Source organism: Castor canadensis, chromosome 12 (assembly GCF_047511655.1).
Source record: "Castor canadensis chromosome 12, mCasCan1.hap1v2, whole genome shotgun sequence".
Taxonomy (NCBI): domain Eukaryota; kingdom Metazoa; phylum Chordata; class Mammalia; order Rodentia; family Castoridae; genus Castor; species Castor canadensis.
Window position 1 is genome coordinate 25,184,398 of NC_133397.1, and position 18,964 is coordinate 25,203,361.

Genomic DNA, 18,964 nt, shown 5'->3' on the forward strand with positions numbered 1-18,964 from the left:
GTGGTGGAGGTGACAATAGTAGAAAAGGTAATTAAAGAGTTTAATTTTTCTTTCCAAAAAAACCCTGCCCCTAAGTGGGATAGTCTCCATGGACTAGGAAGTAGACAAAGTTTTAATAGAACTTTTATTTAAAGCCAGAAAATGGCTTTGTTATACTCAGATGTAGGAGGATTATTTTCTTTTATAGGAGTCAAGGTTCTACATATTGAGGGGTTGAAAAAAGGAAGATTTGTATTAGTTTCTTAGGAATTCCATAACAAAATGCAACAAACTTTATGGCTTAAAAAATAGAAATTTATTCTCCCACAATTCTGGAGGTCATACATTTTGGAAATCAAGGGGTTGGAAGGGCCACCTTGCCTTTCCAGTTCTGGACAAGAATCTGTTTCATACCTTTCTCTTAGCTTCTGGTGTTTTTTGACTGGTAGAAGCCTCACTCTGATCTCTGATTTCATGGTCTATATATGTCTGTGTCTCTAGTTCTCTTCTCATAAGCACACCAGTCACATGGGATCAGGGCCTACCGTAATCCAACACAGCTTCATTACATCTGAAAGATTGTTTCCAAATGATGTCTCATTCATAGGTATTGGGATGTTAAGGCTGGAACATATTTTTTGTGCAACACAATTCAACCTATAACAGGGACCATATTCTGAGGTAGAGAGGAAAAGATGGAAAAATATATAAGACTACTTGCAATGCCAAAGGCACCACTCTCATGTTTAGGAAGAGGTGAACCAGCTACCTTGCTTGAAATGGTCTCAATTTGTGGACATAACATCTTAGTCCTATAGTTACCCAAGGTCTGATCATCCAGTCCAGGCTCTGGCTTACTCATGAAGAGTGAATGATCTGCAGGGAGGCAAGTTCATCTTTGAAATAATTTTATGATATGAGAGAAAGAACACTCAACCTGGGAATCAGACAATCTGGGATCACTCTTTTCATATGCACCTGCTCTATAGCTTGAAGGCACATTAATACACTCCTTTTACCCTCAATTGATACTTCTGTAAACATGGAATATAAAATAATTGCTACCACTGCAACTTTATAACACAACTTAAATGAGAAAAATGCATGAGAAAGGGGTTTGCAAAGTAGCACAATTTTTTTAAAGCAAATGAAAAATCCCCTTTCTCCTGCTTATCCAGTAGATAGCCTTTTTTGGTGATTCAGTTTAAAATATTGATCTGATTGTCCTCATACCCAGAGTGGGCAAATATGAACTAAAGTTGGGAAGGATACTATCTGTCTCCATGGCTCTAGAACTCAAGGTGATCGAAACTCACTTTCATGACCCCCAGCGGCCTCAGACTCTCAGTACCTGGTGCTACCTGATGGAACAGATTTGTGTCTGGGTAGTACTTCAAGCCTAATTCTTTAGCCAAGCCTATAAATAAGACTAAAGGCATAAGAGCTGATGATAAAAGGAAAAACAACAACAAAAACATCTTTCTTCAGATGTACTCCCCCTTTCGAAGCCTTGGGGGAAGAATGTACAGCTCTCTGCTCCCTGATGCTGATATTAGCAGGCTCTCGTCATTCAAGACAGAGGCAAGAAAGGGCTGAAATCTGATACTGAATGCCTCTGAAGAGAATATATTTTATACAACATAAAAGGCCCCGACATAAATTAGAAGAAATATAGGGAGCCTTCAAAAAGGTAGGTCAAACTTTTTACTCAAGCAGATAATTACAGGCTGGGGGTGAGTAAATCTTATTAGCCTCTCTCCACCCCATCTCTTCTCATAAAACACTAGCAAGAAGAAAGCCATACTCAATTCAGAGTGGACAGTTTGCCTGAGAGGACTGACCTCCTGCTGCCCATCATGATGCCTGTGCTTGGGTTGCTGGCGTCGCTCTCACTACTCACCTGTCCCACCAGAACACAGGTGATGACAGACAGTCAACCATGAAACTCCACTGTGGACCTGCTGAGACTCAGTGACTGAAGATCTATCCCTTCAGGCAGCAATTTTCCAGTCAAATTTCTCTGCCCAAGTTTGAGGCCTTAAAATTAATGAAGTTGTTAACATTTCTTAAAATGTCTTTCCTGGCAGTTGAAAGGTACAGATTTATCACCCATAAGCCTGCTGGCCTGTTTGGTTCATAGTCATGCAGGCTGAGGCCCACAAACACCTTTAAGGGATGGGAGTCTTGGCCTTAACTGCCTTCACCTTGCGCTGTGATGGGTCTGAGGGTGAGTCCTCAATGTCTAGGCTTTGAGGTCAGCCAACAGAGGCCAGTTTTCATAGCAATGAGCCTAGCTGCCTACAAAATTATGTCTCTAGCCTGTGAACTCTGAGAGGTCAGGGGCATTTCTTACTTATCTTTGAATTTTCATCAATTCCAGCATCTGGAAAGAGGACAGGCACACAATGGTGATAGTGGTTGTGGGGTCTTCACAAGTCTCAACTGGATTAAATAAGGCAGGAAGATGAGGAGGATCTGAAATTATCACCATGCAGTAGCCACCAGTCAAGAATCAGTTTGTTTCTCCTGCATGGATCAATACCAATAATGGTACTGACTGTGATACCCCTGACCATCATTTGGGCAACAATTGATAAGGTCTGGGTCTTGTCTTTAAGAGGGGATATCATAAAGTTCTAGGCCATAAGGAGAGTTTGAAAGAGATCTTGGAGAACACCCATGTACTCCTTTGCCCCAAGGTGGCATGGCACTTCATTCTCATTTTATAGATAAAGAAAGGAAGACTCAGAGAGGAATTAGATTTAACAAGGGCAAGGAGCAGGTTGGGATTGAGCTTAATAAAATCCTGTTGTTTTCTCCTTTCAACCTGCAACTTTTCTCAAGATGCTCCAAAGGTGACAGATATGTTGTACTCTGTGGCATACAGGGGGTAGATCTGCCTTTTTTGGACATTCCACATTTTATAAAAGTTGTCCTCCTGTAGCGATATTGAATGACTTTGAGAGCAAACTCAGTGTTATCTGCAGACAAGTTGGATTACAAATCTGATTACAAAGCATTACCAATACCAACGACTAGATTTCAATTATTTATAGACATTTGGCCCTATCATAAAATGACACTCAGAGTCTGGCTTAAATAAAATCAAGAAGTAATTTTTATTTGGAATCTCCTGAGAATCACTGATCCTTCTCTTGCTCTGGGGAGGCTTGGAGTAGTAGAAACATCCTAGAGCAGAGTATAATCCTCAACCACCATAGGGTTTTTGATGCATTTTTTTAAGTTTGAAATGAAAGGTATCATTAATGTGCACCAAGACTAACTGTGTTATAGATGAGAGACAACAGGCTCAAGACTAGTGTTTTTATATAGTGAGTGGAACATCTCTGTTAGCTGTATTTTAATTGCTCAGGCCCAAGGGCAGAGACTAAGAAATAGGAATTGGTAACTATGCCCAGAAGGGAATCTAGAACTCAGTGCTGTACTGGGCTCATAAATACTTAATTGAATCAGGCCTGCTGAGAGAATTCCTTTCTCTGGAGGCCCTCTGCATTCACTCTTTGTACACAAATCTTTAGGACTGTCTTCAATGTTAAGGGATAAAGTAGGGGAACAAACACAGCATAGTACCAAGCCCTCATGGGGCTCAAGAGTAAGAAAATGTTTCCCCAGAAATGCATCCGCTGTCCTCCAAACCCACTCTTTCCACTGCACACACCCACCTGCTCTAAGCTGCTAGGCTGAACACTTAGAATGAGGACTTCCACTCTGTGTAAATATGGCCTCCTGCAGGCCTGGAAGACAATACTTCACAGACTGAGTAGATGGCCCCCTGGGAGAAAAAGTGAATGTAAGAAAAGAATCCTGGCTTTGTAGATAGAGAGCCCACTCTGTGTGATCTCATTAAACTCACTTTACACATCTGTAAAAAATGGAATTAGATCTGCTCTCCTTACTTCCCAGGCTGTTGTAGAATCAGATGAACAGAAATAATATCAAATAATGTGCTTGGAAAACTTTAAAGAGTGACCCAGATGTAAAGGAGTCATTGGAGGGGACTTGGAAGAACTGTGAGCCAAAACAATGCCTTCTTAAGGGAGTACAATCTTTAAAAATGCCATGGATTAGAATCTTACATCCAGAAAACTATAATCAAAATGCAAATTAACATTGCATCTAGTGATTGGTAAGGGGGGACTAGGAATGCCTTGAAGGCTGAGGGATGGGATACAGCATCAACAAAGCCCTTGGTTTCCTCCTAGTATACAGAATGCAGCTGGAAATAGCTTGGCTGCAATGGTCTAGTGGGATTGGGTGCCATTGGGAGACAGAGGGCACAGCAATGTTTCTTTTGCATATAGGGGGCAGAGAGATTCCTTTGAACATCATTTATTGCAAACATAAATTTATAACTTTCTTAATTATGAGATAATGTTGGTGTACCACAAATAACTATAAAAAATATACTTACCATATCGGCTGCGGTGAGACAGGAAAGGGAAGGAATCTTTCATTATCCAGGTCAGATTCCACACAAAATAATCAGGAGGAGGAGAAGGCATGTTTGTTGGTGACTCCAAGAAGTTGTGACCTGGACATGAAAATAAAGAAGAGAATGCTAATGTATTTGCTTAGGGTTTATCTTATAGCTGTCTCTTAAAATCATTCATAAAGTTCATAACCAGCTTTCATGACTTCCACTGGAAAGATGAGGAAAGAAAGACCCAAGGCACTAGTAGACTGAGTTTACCTCAGGACTTGTGTACATTTTCTAGTGAGCACAGCAAGATCTCAGAAGTCTGACTATTGTGACTAAGGCCATGTTGAGGCTCTCTGGAAGATGAACTAGAAGCCAAGAAACTTAATGGTTTGGTCTAATAGCTCTATCCAAAGTCTATTCTGCCTGTAAGAATTTGTGCAACTTTAAAGAGAACCTCAATTCATCTTGTCCAAATAATGTCTCCATCTCTACACTCAGGCTTGTAACTTCATCTAATGTTGTTTGCTTGGGTTATTGCCTTATCAATGAGAGGGTTGAAATTGTACTCAGAAGTTATGAGTATTTGACAACTATTTTATTTTCAGGGAGAAAAAGCTAGGTTACGGGTTTTCGCATATCCAAGAGGCCAGGAAGCCACAAAGAATTAATGTTTCTGATATGCATGAGAGAAAGAAGGGTTGAGGAAAAAAAAGAGCCAAACAGCATTACTTCTTTCTTTAACATTATCTCAAATGGTTGGAAAGTCATTACAATATATCTACAAATCAAATGAGCACACGCTGCATGCTCTTACACAGTTCTTCCCAGAAAATCCTCTTCTCTATCACACTATTTGCTAATGTTTTATGACAGGCAAAGCTTCTTCTGTTAAAACAAGAAGGATTTGAGAATTACTTCTGTTGAGTAGATGGATGAATAGCAAGACTGAGTGAGGGGAGGAAGGAAAGAAAGAACTAGAATTTCTTCTGCAGCTTCCATGGCCCAGATGCCATGCTGGACTCTACCCACGTGGTGTCAGATAACATTCACAGTGACTCTAACACAAGAAATATTAACTCCACTTTACAGGTGCAACAACTAATACTCAGAGGGGCAAATGAAGAAATCTAGAACTGAGCCAAGGTTTGCCTAACACAGAAAGGGCACATTCTACCATGAATGGACTCTTTGCTACTCTAGCTGTCACTATTAAAACACTTGGGGTGACTTTGTGAAGAAGAGGCAAAAGAGAAAGAAAAAGAAGCAGGACCAGCAGAAGCATCTTCCCAGTTTATCTGCCTTGCTGTTTTCTCTGCATCACTGTAGCACCAGCAACTCAGGGTTCTAGTCTGTGCCTTCCACTCCCTTTTAACATCGATTCTACTTTATGCACTTCAAGGAAATCTCTGACCTGTGTGCACACAGCAGCCTTTTGTTTCTGGATCCCTTCACTGTGTCTACAGGAACTGCACTTGGGTAAAGTTGACCATAGGACCATGTGCCTCTGTAACTAGAACAGGATGGGCATTATAAGAACTTGACTCTGCCTTCTATACATCTGAATTGGAAGTGCCTTTTCTCTCATATCTGATCTACAGAGATCAGAACTAACTTGGCCAGTGCTGGGTACATCTTCCTGTGGCATTTCTACAAAGTGGCTCAGAGGAAATGCACTGTAAGGGCACAGGATTTATGCTAGGAGCTGCAGAGAGAAGCCAGCTCTACCTTATAGACATAAAATAGGGCTCAGAGAGGGAAACCCAAGGCAATACAAGTTTTCTTGGGCATGGTTAAGTGTATTAGACTTAAAAAAAATTAATAATATGGCTGACATGGCAGTATACTTCTGTAATCCCAGCACTCAGAAGACCGAGGACCAAGGATAATGAGTTTGAGACCAGCCTAGACTACATGGCAAGATCCTGTCTCAAAACAAAACAAAATAACATCAAAACCAACTAGTCAAAAAAAAATAATATGTATCAAGTGGATATTGACTAGACACTATGTTAAGTAATTTAAATGTATGATTTCATTTACTTCTTACCTGATTCACCTTGTGAATAGTATTATTATTTGTCCTCATTTTATAGATGAGGAAACTGAGACTTAGCTGAGATACTTTGACTGCAACCACACAGCCAGCTATAGAAAGGAGATCAGAGAGTCAACAGACCAGCTCACCTGATGCTAACGTCCAGCTTCCTTCAACCACTCTAAACGCTCACCCAAACTAGTGCAGGGTGGTCCTTGGCTCTCTCCAATGACTTGGCAGGGCCCCCAAGGGCAATGGCTAAGATTGGAGGTCACCCTAAGCATGCTCCAGAGCAGGGCAACAATGTGAAGGGCCTAGGAAGACCAAGCTCCTGAAATGACTCCCATGTGAATAAAATTGGCATCTCTACATCTGAGTCATCAGTTGAGCGCAAACTTTAAGTAATTTCAAAATAATAGAAGACTAAGCTTCAGCTCTATATCCCTGATTCCAAATGATGTCACTTTTCTTAACCTTTGTGATTGGGAATGGTATTTACTTCTTCCTGGATGTGAAGTCTGGTGGATGGGGGTAGACTTTAGGATGCATTGTGACTCTGAGTGGGCACAGAATGGCAGATGACTTTTTACCTGGATGAGTTCCAGGTAATATATTTAGGGGAAAAATATCTGAAATCATTCAAAAGGAAGATGTCTGAGGGCTGAGTCATGATGCAACAAGGAGATACAGACATCATTGTGTCACCCTTTCAGATAGAGCTTAAAGAATTTCATCCTCCACCAAAATGCCAACAAATTGCTGGGTACCCTCAGAGTTTAATGCTATAAAGAAAGCAGAAAGTTTTATCTTGTCCTTACAGGAAATTCAAGAATTCCAAGCTCATGGAAGTCCTAATTGAGTCCTGTAGAATCCCTAGTCTCTACAGGAGTGGGTAGAGCGATTAGCTAAATGAGGGTAAGGTAGTTAGTAGAGGGGCCCACCAAAAAAGATAGGACTCCCCACCTGAAAAGGTAAGCACAAGAAAAATGCATGAATGCAGTTGTTTGACATAATTGGAGACATTGGGACAGAAGTGAATCCTAATCAAATCTCATAGAATATGCATAAGTTTAGAACATTTGGAAGAAAGTACCTCTGCATTGAACATGTGCAGAGTGAAGAAGCTGTCTGTTCCCATCAGAGTTCCCATCCCCTCCATCTTCATACTTGGTGGGAAGGGGATTTTCTACCATAAAGAGAAGCTAGGACATGAGAAGCAACCCATTAAGCAAGAGAAGGGCTTGTCTTTCTGGTGTTCCACTCTGAAAATGTAAGGTTCCCAAATGGCAGATTTATGGGGTAAAGCAGAATGAATCTTGGACCCTAGGGTCCAACCTAGGGGATGAAGAGTGGGAGGAAAAAGAGAAGAAGAAAACAGGGAAGGAGTTTCCAGGAGCCCAAGAGATGTGGAAGAGGTAGTCCTGTGATGGCCTGAGAAGAATAAAGGAAAGAAGCACACCTGGACTGAGAGCATCATTGACTGACTACTAGTAAGATGATTTTATTTGTTCTCTGATGATTTCCTGAGCCCTTTCTGAAAGGCTCTGCAGGGTAAAGAGTTGGAGTGAAGAACCTAAGCTCTTGACACTACCCTTTTTCCAGTACATATCATCTCCCAATGTCCTGAGCTTAGATTCCAGAGTCTATTGCTATCATGATACCCTTGCATACTATCTCAACTCCTTTGCCCTTTTCTCTTTGACAACTGTCATAAAAAAGCTGAATGTGGTACTGGTACTGGAAGAGAGGAGGAACATGCAATGAAGCTAACAAGTCTCACTTTAAATTCATAGCCAGAAACCCCAAGAAGACCCTTAGGACAGACCAGAAATCCTATTGCAACCCTGGCTAACTCAATTTACTCTCCCTCTTTCCAGCATGACTATTTCCAATTTCTCTTTCTCCTGAAACCTCTAATTCCCCCAATCCTCCACATATTCAACAAATGACCTTGTTTCTTATTTCATTGAGGAAAAAAGCAAATCTACCCACGTGCAGGAATCAGTACCTTCGCTCCTGTCGTAAGGGTACACTGTCGATATACTTGAGCAGTGTGGGCTTCTACCCTTAGGTGCTACTCCTGTACCTTCTCAATGACTCTGCTGTTGCAGTCATTCCCCCATTGCCTGCGTCAATGATTTATCTCTTCTGCCAAGCTCATCTCAATCACAGAAAACATGTACCATCTAGAAAGAGAGAAAGAGAAAGGAAGGATGGGAGGAATGGAGAAAGGGAAAGAGGAAGGAAGGAAGGAAGGAAAGAAGAGAGGGAGGAATGAAGGAAGGAAGAAAGAGAGGGAGGAAGGAAGAAAGGAAAAGACTTCCTTGACTTTTACAGTCTTCTTTAGCCATTACCCCGTTACTCAAACCTCCTTTTCTGCTAAATCTCCTCAAGGATTTTTCTCTGCTCTTGTCTCTCTTCCACCCCTTCCCCATAGATTGTATTCACTAGTGAAGATTAAGTCACTAATGACCTCAGGCTGCAGTAAAATGAACTAGTCTTGGCCTTTATCTTACTAACCTTCTCAGCAGTGTTTAACCTGGCTGACTTTTCCCTGATTCCTGGATTCCTCACACCTTGGTTACCAGGTCCTTGATTGCCTCCTATTAGTAGTGGGTCTCCTTCACTTGTCTTTGCTGGATCTTCTGCATTTTCCAGACTGTACAGAGAAAGTTCACTTTCCAGCAACACTTGCCTGGTAAATTTCATGGTTGAATACTGTCTTGTATCATGAGGTTGTAGCCAGCCAGTGGTGATCAATGACCATGAATTTGAAGTGACCCCAGGACACCAGACCCTTATTGCACCTAACTGGAGACTCTTTGCTAACCCATGAAGAAAGGGAGTTGTTTTAACCAAGTTCATATGGATGTGTGCATTCATTCAATTCTGAATTAGCAGGACCAGCATGGCCTAAGGCTTTAAAAAATCTGACTTTTCTTCCTTAGAGAACTACTCAGTGAATTTCTCCTTGCCTGATATGTAAATAGGCTCAACTTTATCTTTCACATAACTATGATATGTTTTCTTCATTATTTGATAGTTATTTACTTATTTTTTTTGTGGTACTGGGGCTTGAACTCAGGGCCTTCACCTTCAGCCACTCTACCAGCCCTATATTTTTGTGTGCATGAAGGGTTTTTCAAGATAGTGTCTTGTGAACTATTTTCTTGGGCTGGCTTTGAACCATGATCCTCCTGATCTCTGCCTCCTGAGTAGCTAGGATTACAGGTGTAAGCCACTAGCACCCAGGTGATAATTATTTTTAAAAATAGGGAACCATCTAAATTCATTTCCATTCAGTTTCATAGCTTTAGACACCATCTATACATTAATGCTCCTGAGGCCATAGCTCCAGGCCCAATTTCTCCCCTGAATAGCAGAATATATATCCAACAACCTGTTCAGCATCTCCATTTTATTGCCTGATGAGCATCTGAGACATAACACGGGAAAAACCAAACACTTGATACCCTTCACCTAAATCTCATTCAGAAATTGATATCAGTACTCACCCAGTTGTTTAGACCAAAAAAAGAGAAGAAATCCTTGCTTTCATTTTTTCTTACAATTCATATTAACTCATCCACAAATCTTGATAGCTCTATTTTAATTTTATTCCTTCTCAACTTTCCCCCCATCACCTCTCACCTTGACTATCACTCTAAGCTCCCAGCTGGTTTTCCTTCAGTCTGTTCTCCACACATCAAGACCATTCACTGTAACAGTTTCTTGTGATGGCCCAACCTTAAAAGGCCCCTCAGATCTGGCCCCTGGTTCTCCATCTGACCTCATTTCCAAGTTTCCCTTGTTCATAGAGCTTAGATTCACAGGCCTCCTTGCTATTCTTCAAGTCCACCAAATATATTCCAACTTCAGGGCCTTTCCACAGGCAGTTCTCTTAGCCTAGGAAGCTCTTCCACCTCAGAGGCATGAGGTCATTCCCTCCCTCCATCCAGGTGTTTGCCCATGTGTCACCTCCTCAGAAAGAACTTCCCTGATCATCCTGTGAAAATAACATTCATTGCAAGCCACTCTCTATCCCCTTGCCCTGAATTATATTTCTTATATAGAGATTTTATATATATTCACTTGCTTACAATATACCCCCTGCACTAGTCATTGCTATGTTCTCATGCGTGGCACATAGTAGATACACAATAAATATTTCTCAAATGAATGAGACAAGGGCTTTAGAGAAAGTAACTCTGGCATGTATTAGCTATTATCTTCAGGCTAAACACACATTTCAAGAACGTCAATTTTCTGAATACAATGGTAAGAGAAAGAATAATGCCTAATCTAGTAACTCTTGGGAGTTTGTAAAGGCTGCTTAAATAACAGTCACACTATCCTTAAAAGTTTTTGTTACCATCTCTATTTTAGACTCCAAAACGAAAGGGAGTCTTGATTCCTTTCCAATTTCCAGTCATTTTTTTGATCAATATGTACAATATCCAGAAATCAAAAGGGTTCTCAAAAAGCAACTTCTCTACAATTCACTAGTTAATTGTTGACTTTGCCAACTGCCCACTTTTTCCACTGTTTCACTGTTGCTCTGTTTCAACTGCCCAAATAATCAGCATGGCTCTATTTCCAACATTTATTTTTATGTGTCTCACTGTGTGTCCATCCATTCCTAAGACAATGTACATAAAATAGGGGATATATCATATTTGTGTCAGTATATGCAATAATCTATGCACGTGTTATGGTTATTTACACAAATGCCCTGGGTTCACTATCAACCATTTTTATAAACCTCCATCAATACAATGTAACAAATGCATCTAAATCCTTGAAACTGCTTCTACCTTCCCTTGTACACATTTTACTTATTTATTTTCCTTCTAACAATAAAACAGTGACAGCCTGCTAGTTTTTTCCCCTTATTTGAAAACACACTTAATAATGCATTATTTTACAATGATTTTTGTGTCACACAAAGCAAGTTTAATGTGGCCAAATGAATAGTTGTCCAGATGTCAAACAGTAGTAAGCAGGCACAGCCTGGTGAGGAGCACAAGGCAGGCCTCATTTTTGGGACTGTCAGCCTAAGACAAATGGTTTGGGTATTCACGGAGCTGAGCTCACACCTGTTCAGCCAAAAGAATATTCTCGGTGAATTTACATGACTAAGAGCATTAGCAGTGATGTGATGGTGGAGTTGCAATAGGCAGTCAATTTAGCCTCAAAACCAGATCTGATTTCAGGGAAAAGAAAAGAAAAGATGCACTCTTTGTCCTAAAGACACAAACCTCCCCACACACCTTCTCTAGGCTGGAAAATGAGGGGCTTAAATGAGCTGTTCACTAAGGTCCCCTCTGGTTTATATGTATTTGGTTCTCCATAATCAGCTTTCACATTTTCTTCCAGCTGGCTCATTCAGAGAGGAGTTATTAGTGTCAGGGGCGGAATTTGAATGGAATTAAACAGACCCCACTTCATTTCACCTTTCTCTAAGCCCCACTCACATCCTGCAGAACTGTTTGTGCTCTTTCTTGGTAATTCCAGTCCTGAAGTAAAAATTACTCTCTCATAAAATATTCTCTTGTACTGTTGAAAGTCATGGTTTCAACACATGTTTCTTGCCTCTCTTTAGTCCCAAGAGGATCTGTGTGTAACTATGGAGTTCATTCACTGGTGAAACACATCTGTCCACCAATGAAAGCAAAAGTCCCTTCTCAAGGCACAGAATTAAGAAACACTGAGTCAATGCAAAGGAAATTGTTAACAGGGTCCTTCACCCTGGGCATTTGTCTACCTAAAGGGTATTCCAGAGACACACCAAAAAGGAAATCACAAAGAAGTTGCCCACAAATGGCAAAAGCATGTATTTGTTGTTTACATTGAGGGTTTTTCTTTTTTTTTATGTTCATAGATTGAGAAAAAAAATTAGGAAAAGCTTTTCATGAAGACTTTTATTTGGGCTCATATAAGATGTCTCTTAGGGTAAGAGGCAAAGCTAGATAAGGGGCATAGACCTATTTCATCAATTAAGATACCAAGACTACGTAGGCTACAAGTGACTCACAGTTCATGGCCAAAGTCAGATAATGAAGACAACATAAAATTTGATGCCTCCCTTCAGAATTTTTATCTCTCTTTGGACAATCCAGATCACTACATTCTGACCTGTTTAGAAATAAATTCTTTGTCCCAAGCAAGCTGCTCCTGACTAGCCTGCGAACACTGCAATGTCTTCTCTTCCCCTGAATCCTTACTCCAGGTGTACATGGTAACTGGCCCTACTCTTACTAACTAGGATAGATTCACTGGCTTTCCATAGCTGTGAAAGACTAACTATCATTTTCACTAATCCAAGACAGCATCAGAGAGGATCTCTTTCTTCAGGTGGCCTGACTTCTTAACACTCCCATCACATACCTATATATCCTTGCAAGGTCTAGGTGCTTCCATTAGGAGCGTAACATGACTATCAGTTCTGGGTTCCTTTCTGTGGCTGGCTTGTATGCTACTCTTAGGAAGTTTACTCCACTGTGATCTCAAACCTATTTTCTTCCCCCAAAATGTGTTGACAAGAATAATAATCAAAGAAAGACTTTGAACTGCCACCAGGCCTTTCATCTTGTGATCTCAGAGAGCTTTACCAGGCACTAAATAATTAGTGTACCGAAAGAGACACAAAGATGGGGCAGCCTGGAAAATCAAGCCCATCAACAAAAGATCTTTCTCCTCTGGAGCAAGGGAGTTCTTGTGAATCCACCAGTCTCTGTAGATGTTGGAAGAGAGGCTATGAACGCTCCGAGAACAATTGGCTCTTCTCTTGACCAACTGTTGACTGATGTTTCCAGTTGGGAAGTGATAGTTACCATGGTGACCACTGAGATCATGCAGCAAGTGTCCTGAGGAGGGCAAAAAGAGGGGCACTCCAACATGGAAGAGTGGATACCAGCCACTTAAACATTCACCATAACTTAGGGCTCACTAATGCCCTTCAGAGTTACCCTCTCTTGTGATCCTTACAATGATCCTATTAGTAAATTCTTCTACAGATGAAGAGATTAAGGCCCAGAAACCACAACTGTCCTACCCAAGGTCATATAACCACTGAACACTGGGGTAGAACATACACTTGCTATCCTTGGATGTATGGACCAACCAGGAATGCCATTCTACAACACAACATTTAATTAAACACAGCAGAAAGAGATTGGCCAGATCACAGACACCTACAACTGGGGGTGGGGATGGGGCATGGGGTGTATGACAGAGTCCTTCAAGTCAGCCAGGAAGGTGACCTAGAAGTACACACTTTTCGTCAGGGCAGCTGGTTCTCCAGGGTCTCAGGTTCTGCAAGCACTATTTCCATGGCTGACACCACAGGCCTATTGCCCGGGGCTCTTGGAGAGGGGCTTTGGCTAGTCCAGGGGAAGGATTTTTAGGATGAAAGGAGAAAGGAGTACAGAAGAGTTTTTACTAACTTTCAGCATTTTCAGTCCATTTTCACCTACTTGTTATCCCTCTCATCTCAGGAAAAAGAGTTCTGCACAAAGACCTGCTCTGTGCCTGTGGCTAGATTCACTTTTAGCCACTAGCTAGATTGGAGTGCTCCAACAGGATGGTGTGCTAGATAGAGACCTGGGTTCCTGGGAACAATGATACTACTGCATGAACTTGGAAAATCTGCTTAACCTTTTTTGCATCTTTGTTTCTCTGCATATAAAATAGAATTCATCATGCTTTCCAATCCAACTTACAGACACTCAGAGAATTAATGAGACAGTATATACAAAGCCCTCAGGCTCTTTTGAACAAAGGTACACTAGAAATCCTTATGCTGTTACTAAGAGGCACTGTCATGATGACACATTTTAAAACATTCTTCACATGCATTATGAAAATAAACTTGGCTTGTGTTAAAACAGATAGGCCAACAGCCTAATTTGCTTTGTCTTACTCTGATGCTTTGTCACCTTTTTCTTCCATTCATCTTGCACTATGGACAGCAGTGGTCAATGTTACCCTTGACCCCTAGGCAGAGATTCGGAATGAGAAAGTTGAGAGGGACTGTAAAGACTATTTATCTATGTCTTCCTGTCACATACACATACAAGAAAGCTTACCCAAGGTCATCTAATTAGCAAGAATAAGAAATCTGATGTTTCTCCACTCTGGGTCTCATCTGACCAAGGGAATAGGGTAGCAAAGAAGGTAGGGAGAGAAAAAAGGAGACATGTATTTTTATTCTTTAAAATTTTAAGTTGCTGCTTTATGCAATGCTCTGGGGTGAAGTAAAAAGCTAAGTAAGAACCAATACTTTGTATAAGTCTATAGTTGGTCCATCGTGGACCATCACTGCTCCACATAAATCTCACATTTTTCCAAATTGGGGAATTATTATTCCCATTTTCCAATGAGGTAATTGAGCCTCAGAGAGGTTAAGCGTGTGTCCAAGGTCCTGAACTCAAAAGGGATGGGTGGAGCTAAGATCAATTCATCCCTCCAATTACTCTTTACTCAGTATCTCCTAGGTGCCCATCTCTATCCTTGGCAATTGATGATCAGAGTTAAATACTACCCTCGTAGAGCTTTGGGCTCAGGAGCTCAGGGTGGGGTAAGCAGCAGACAGTCATTCAGATGAGCTCTCACATCTCTGCAATGTCTTGATAGTGGCATGTTTTATGAAAGAGAGATACACAATTCTATATGAAGGTATAAAGGAGGGATTTGACTTCATCATGAAAGCCAGGAGAGGATATCTGAGAAGCTGAAGCTGAAGCTGAGTTGATGCCCTGAGTAGGCAAATGGAGTTAACTAGATAAAGGGTGTAGGACATCTGGGAGGCCAAAGAGGGCACAGGCCTATTCAGATCCACATCTCTCTCAGTCCAGAGCAACTCCTGTTCACTCCACACCAACACAGGTGAGGTGTTACTGAGGAACCCTGATGTATGGACCAAATACAATGCCACTATTTAGCCTATAACTCCTTGGAGATGGTATTGATTGTCCTTGAAACAGAGACATCAAAATAAACAAAGCAGAAAGAGATTAACCAGGTCCTAGATGCCAGTAGCATTTTCCTGAGAATGACAGATCCCTCTAGGTCAAACAGGAACTAGAACTGCCACCTAGACTGGCTCCGTGCTTGGCTGGACTGATCTGTCTTTTCAGTCGCCCTTCCCCTTTTTCCTCTGATTATCAGCTAATTGGCCCAAGCTTCCTGCAGGAAGGGGGCCTGACTCCAGGCCCCAGACCCTAGTCCTTTCCTTTGGAAAGTGAAAGGCTGGAATTGCTGCTGGAACTGCTCTTACAGCCATGTGGGTCCCAACTATAATTCTGGATTTGTACTCTCCTCATTATAGTGTGGACCACCATCAGACACTGACACTCACCAGAACAGCTTATCTTCCTTCGAAGATTAGGCAAAGAGAAGCAAAGAGAGAGGGGCATCAGGAAGAGTGAGAAGAAAAGGGAAGAAGGTGAAGGGAAAGACAGTGAGGCCAGGAGACCAACATTAAGAACTGGAACCGAAACACAGAAGAGAAGAAAAGCAAAGAGGGAAGGAAATTATCTGAAATTTTTCACTGTTTGGAAGTTACGGAGAGAAAGTTATTCATAGTACCACTGTAAAAAGGCCATAAAATACCTTGGGGAAAACATGAAAGTCACGCTGCCACTATACAGATGATCACTGTGGAATTAGCTGCCAGAGAAATGTCTGAGAAAGAGGAAATTCAATGGCCCACACTGCTGCCTCCTCCCTTCCTCCTGGCTTCCACCCCCTCCAAATGGCTTGGTTCTGAAAGTAGAGGCAGTAATTTGGAGCCAGTAAGTGTGAAGGAATGCAGGAACAGTTATTTGCCTTCATGCAGTACATCTTGAGTGCATCTTTTAGAAAGATAATTCAAAATACACTTTCAGTTTCACTAAAGAAAATCTGGAAAAAAAATCAGGAAGGTCTAAAGAAGAAAATAAACATCAGCCATACCTCGTGCATTGTTAACATTTTAAGGTATATAGTTTTGTGACTTGGTTTTCCCTCACTTAATATGGCATTTGGCTGGAATGCATGTGAGGAGAAGGGCAGGAAAGATTTCTTCTCCACCTGAGATCTGTCTACAGGGATCAAAAGAGAAGTCATCCTCTGGAACCACCTATGAGACTAACACCTGGCTCACGATGCTGAAACTATGGAAAATTGAGATGCTTTTTGTCCTGGGTAAAGACCTTCCATTCAGGCAGCATTTGCTCAGAGAGAGCAAAAGCCAGCCTTTAGCAGGAGGGGAGGCCTATGGATTCGGAAGACAACTGGGATGTGAAAGCAGGATAGACCAGGAGAAGGCAGATACCCCACGGTGTGTATCCTCAGCATGGTTGTGCTCTGTTGGTGCCTTGCAGAAGCCCTAAGAATCAAAGGTTATATAAAATGTGTTATGTCAGTGATTTACCTAAGTGTAGATACTATACATTGATTTATGACTTAGAAGGAATTAAAAAGTAGAAATTCATCTCACTCTCAAAGGGACAGTCAGTGAGGGTAAACTGGAGGCAAAGTTCTATCTCTGTAGCCAATGCATGGAATCTGTTAAGGCCCCCTTATTCAAGGCTTTGATCATCAAAAATCCAATATACAGAGGAAGAGAACGATAATCAGAGATGTTAAGTTGGTGCTTTCCAACCTTTAGTTCAGATCAAGATACACATTGAAAATGATGTGTTTTTGTGGCCCAGCCTCCCAAAGTGCTGAGGGGTGCAATAGTTCAGAGTCTCTGTGCATGTTCTGCTGGCTGAAGCCTACATATGATCTTGGCACATTGCTGAGGAAGAGAAAGTCGAGGTCAAGAGATGTGGCCACAATCAAACAGTGAGAAGTGACAGGGCACACTCTGTCGCCCTGCATCTTGCCCAGGAGACATCTCCACACATCAGTAGAGATATTAGCCACAAAATACCCCTGGGGCTTACTCTGTGGACAGTCAGAATCAGGAAAAGAGCAGAAATGTTGAACACAGCTTATTCACACAAAGCAGGTGACACAGATGAAAAAGGATTTTGAAGTGGGACCTGATGGGCCTTAGAAAGTTTCCATCAAGCATTTATAATTGCTAAGAGGCTTCATCAAAGAAAAGGGTTGAAATGTGGCTCCTTTCTCTATTCTAAAAAATTCAGAAAATAATTTCATGAGATGGTTATTGAATGGTCAAAAGGTAATTATTACAAACGACTGTGTTAACTGCTGTATGGTCATCATACAACCATCTTATCAGAAATCTCATTGGGTTTAGGGGCTTATCATGACTGATGACCTTTACCAACAAAGATGCCTGGGCTCTCTCTCCTTTCCCTTCAATCATGGTGGTAGGAAGATCCTTCTAAGGTTTAAGAATAAACTCTGAGAAATTGCTTTCAGCAATGACTTCAGGAGTGGCTTCCAAGATAATGGACTCTTTTTCTGCAAGTGGCATTCTATCTCCCTAAGACTTCCCAGGTCTTGCTGTCATTGGAGATTCTGGGCAGGAGCAGACACGATGGCTGCTGGCACCAACTATAAAAGAAACTAAACCTAGCCTGTTGAATAAAAGATTAGATATAGGTAGGTCATACTCAGGCAGTGTCTATGCAATATTAAAGCTCTAGATGAAAATGAAAATATTTCCTTAAATCCTTTAATATCTCCAAATGCAAACCAACAATTTCCATTTTCATCAGGACAATATCAATCCTGCCCAACAGAAGTAGTCACGACTAAGCAGCAAAAGTATTTGGAGCAGGTGAATGAAACATGAATAATGCTATCTCTGTTCCTTATCATGACGCCTAAAGAGAACTCCTGGCTTCTGGGGAGATTTCTGTCCATGACCTGTAAAGGTGTTGTACAAAATAGAATTCATTTCTCAGCTAGTTGCACACTGCACACACTCAGCCATAGGAAGGGAGGAGAGACCTTGCTTTGCCCCAGGCCTAGCGCACAGGGCAACCCTTGATATTTGTGCAGGAGGCATCCAGAGACTTCTAGAATTTCCACATTCCTGAATACTGTTGTAGCTTATCATTACTTCCATAAAATGCATTACTACAATATGCAGAAAACAACAAATCACTCACCATCTAAGTGACTCACAACCACACCCAGCCTAATACTGTGACATTTTCAAATTCCTATTTCAGCAAAATGACAATTTATTACATATCATGTAATTTGGATTCCCTTGCAAAGAGTAAAAACTGTGACTATTAAATCTGCCACTACTGAGAATTTGCTGTATTCAGAATATGAAAGAGGAATAAAACCAAATATGAAAGCTACTTTGCCACCCACGATGGGTCCTCAGACTCTGAAAGAGGCAGGGGAAAGCAAGAACTGTTGTCATACACCCCAGACTTGTAGCTCTGGCTTCCTCACTGTCTACACATGTAGATCTGCTCCCGCCTGATGTGAGTGGCAATTATTTCTGCAACTGGTTTAGCTTACCCTTGAGAAGAGACTTGAGGAAGGCATATTTATGGATTTCCGATTGTTAGGAATGCTATGGATTGTTTGTA

General features: G+C 41.3%; 1 protein-coding gene across 1 annotated transcript in view; it reads right to left on the reverse strand.

The window, feature by feature from the left end:
- Alk (ALK receptor tyrosine kinase) overlaps positions 1 to 18,964 on the reverse strand; it is a 689,643-nt gene that overhangs the window by 487,667 nt on the left and 183,012 nt on the right. The window contains exon 2 of the mRNA XM_074049423.1: positions 4,412 to 4,531. Coding sequence (XP_073905524.1) covers positions 4,412 to 4,531 — 120 coding nt within the window. The remainder of the gene's footprint in view (positions 1 to 4,411; positions 4,532 to 18,964) is intronic.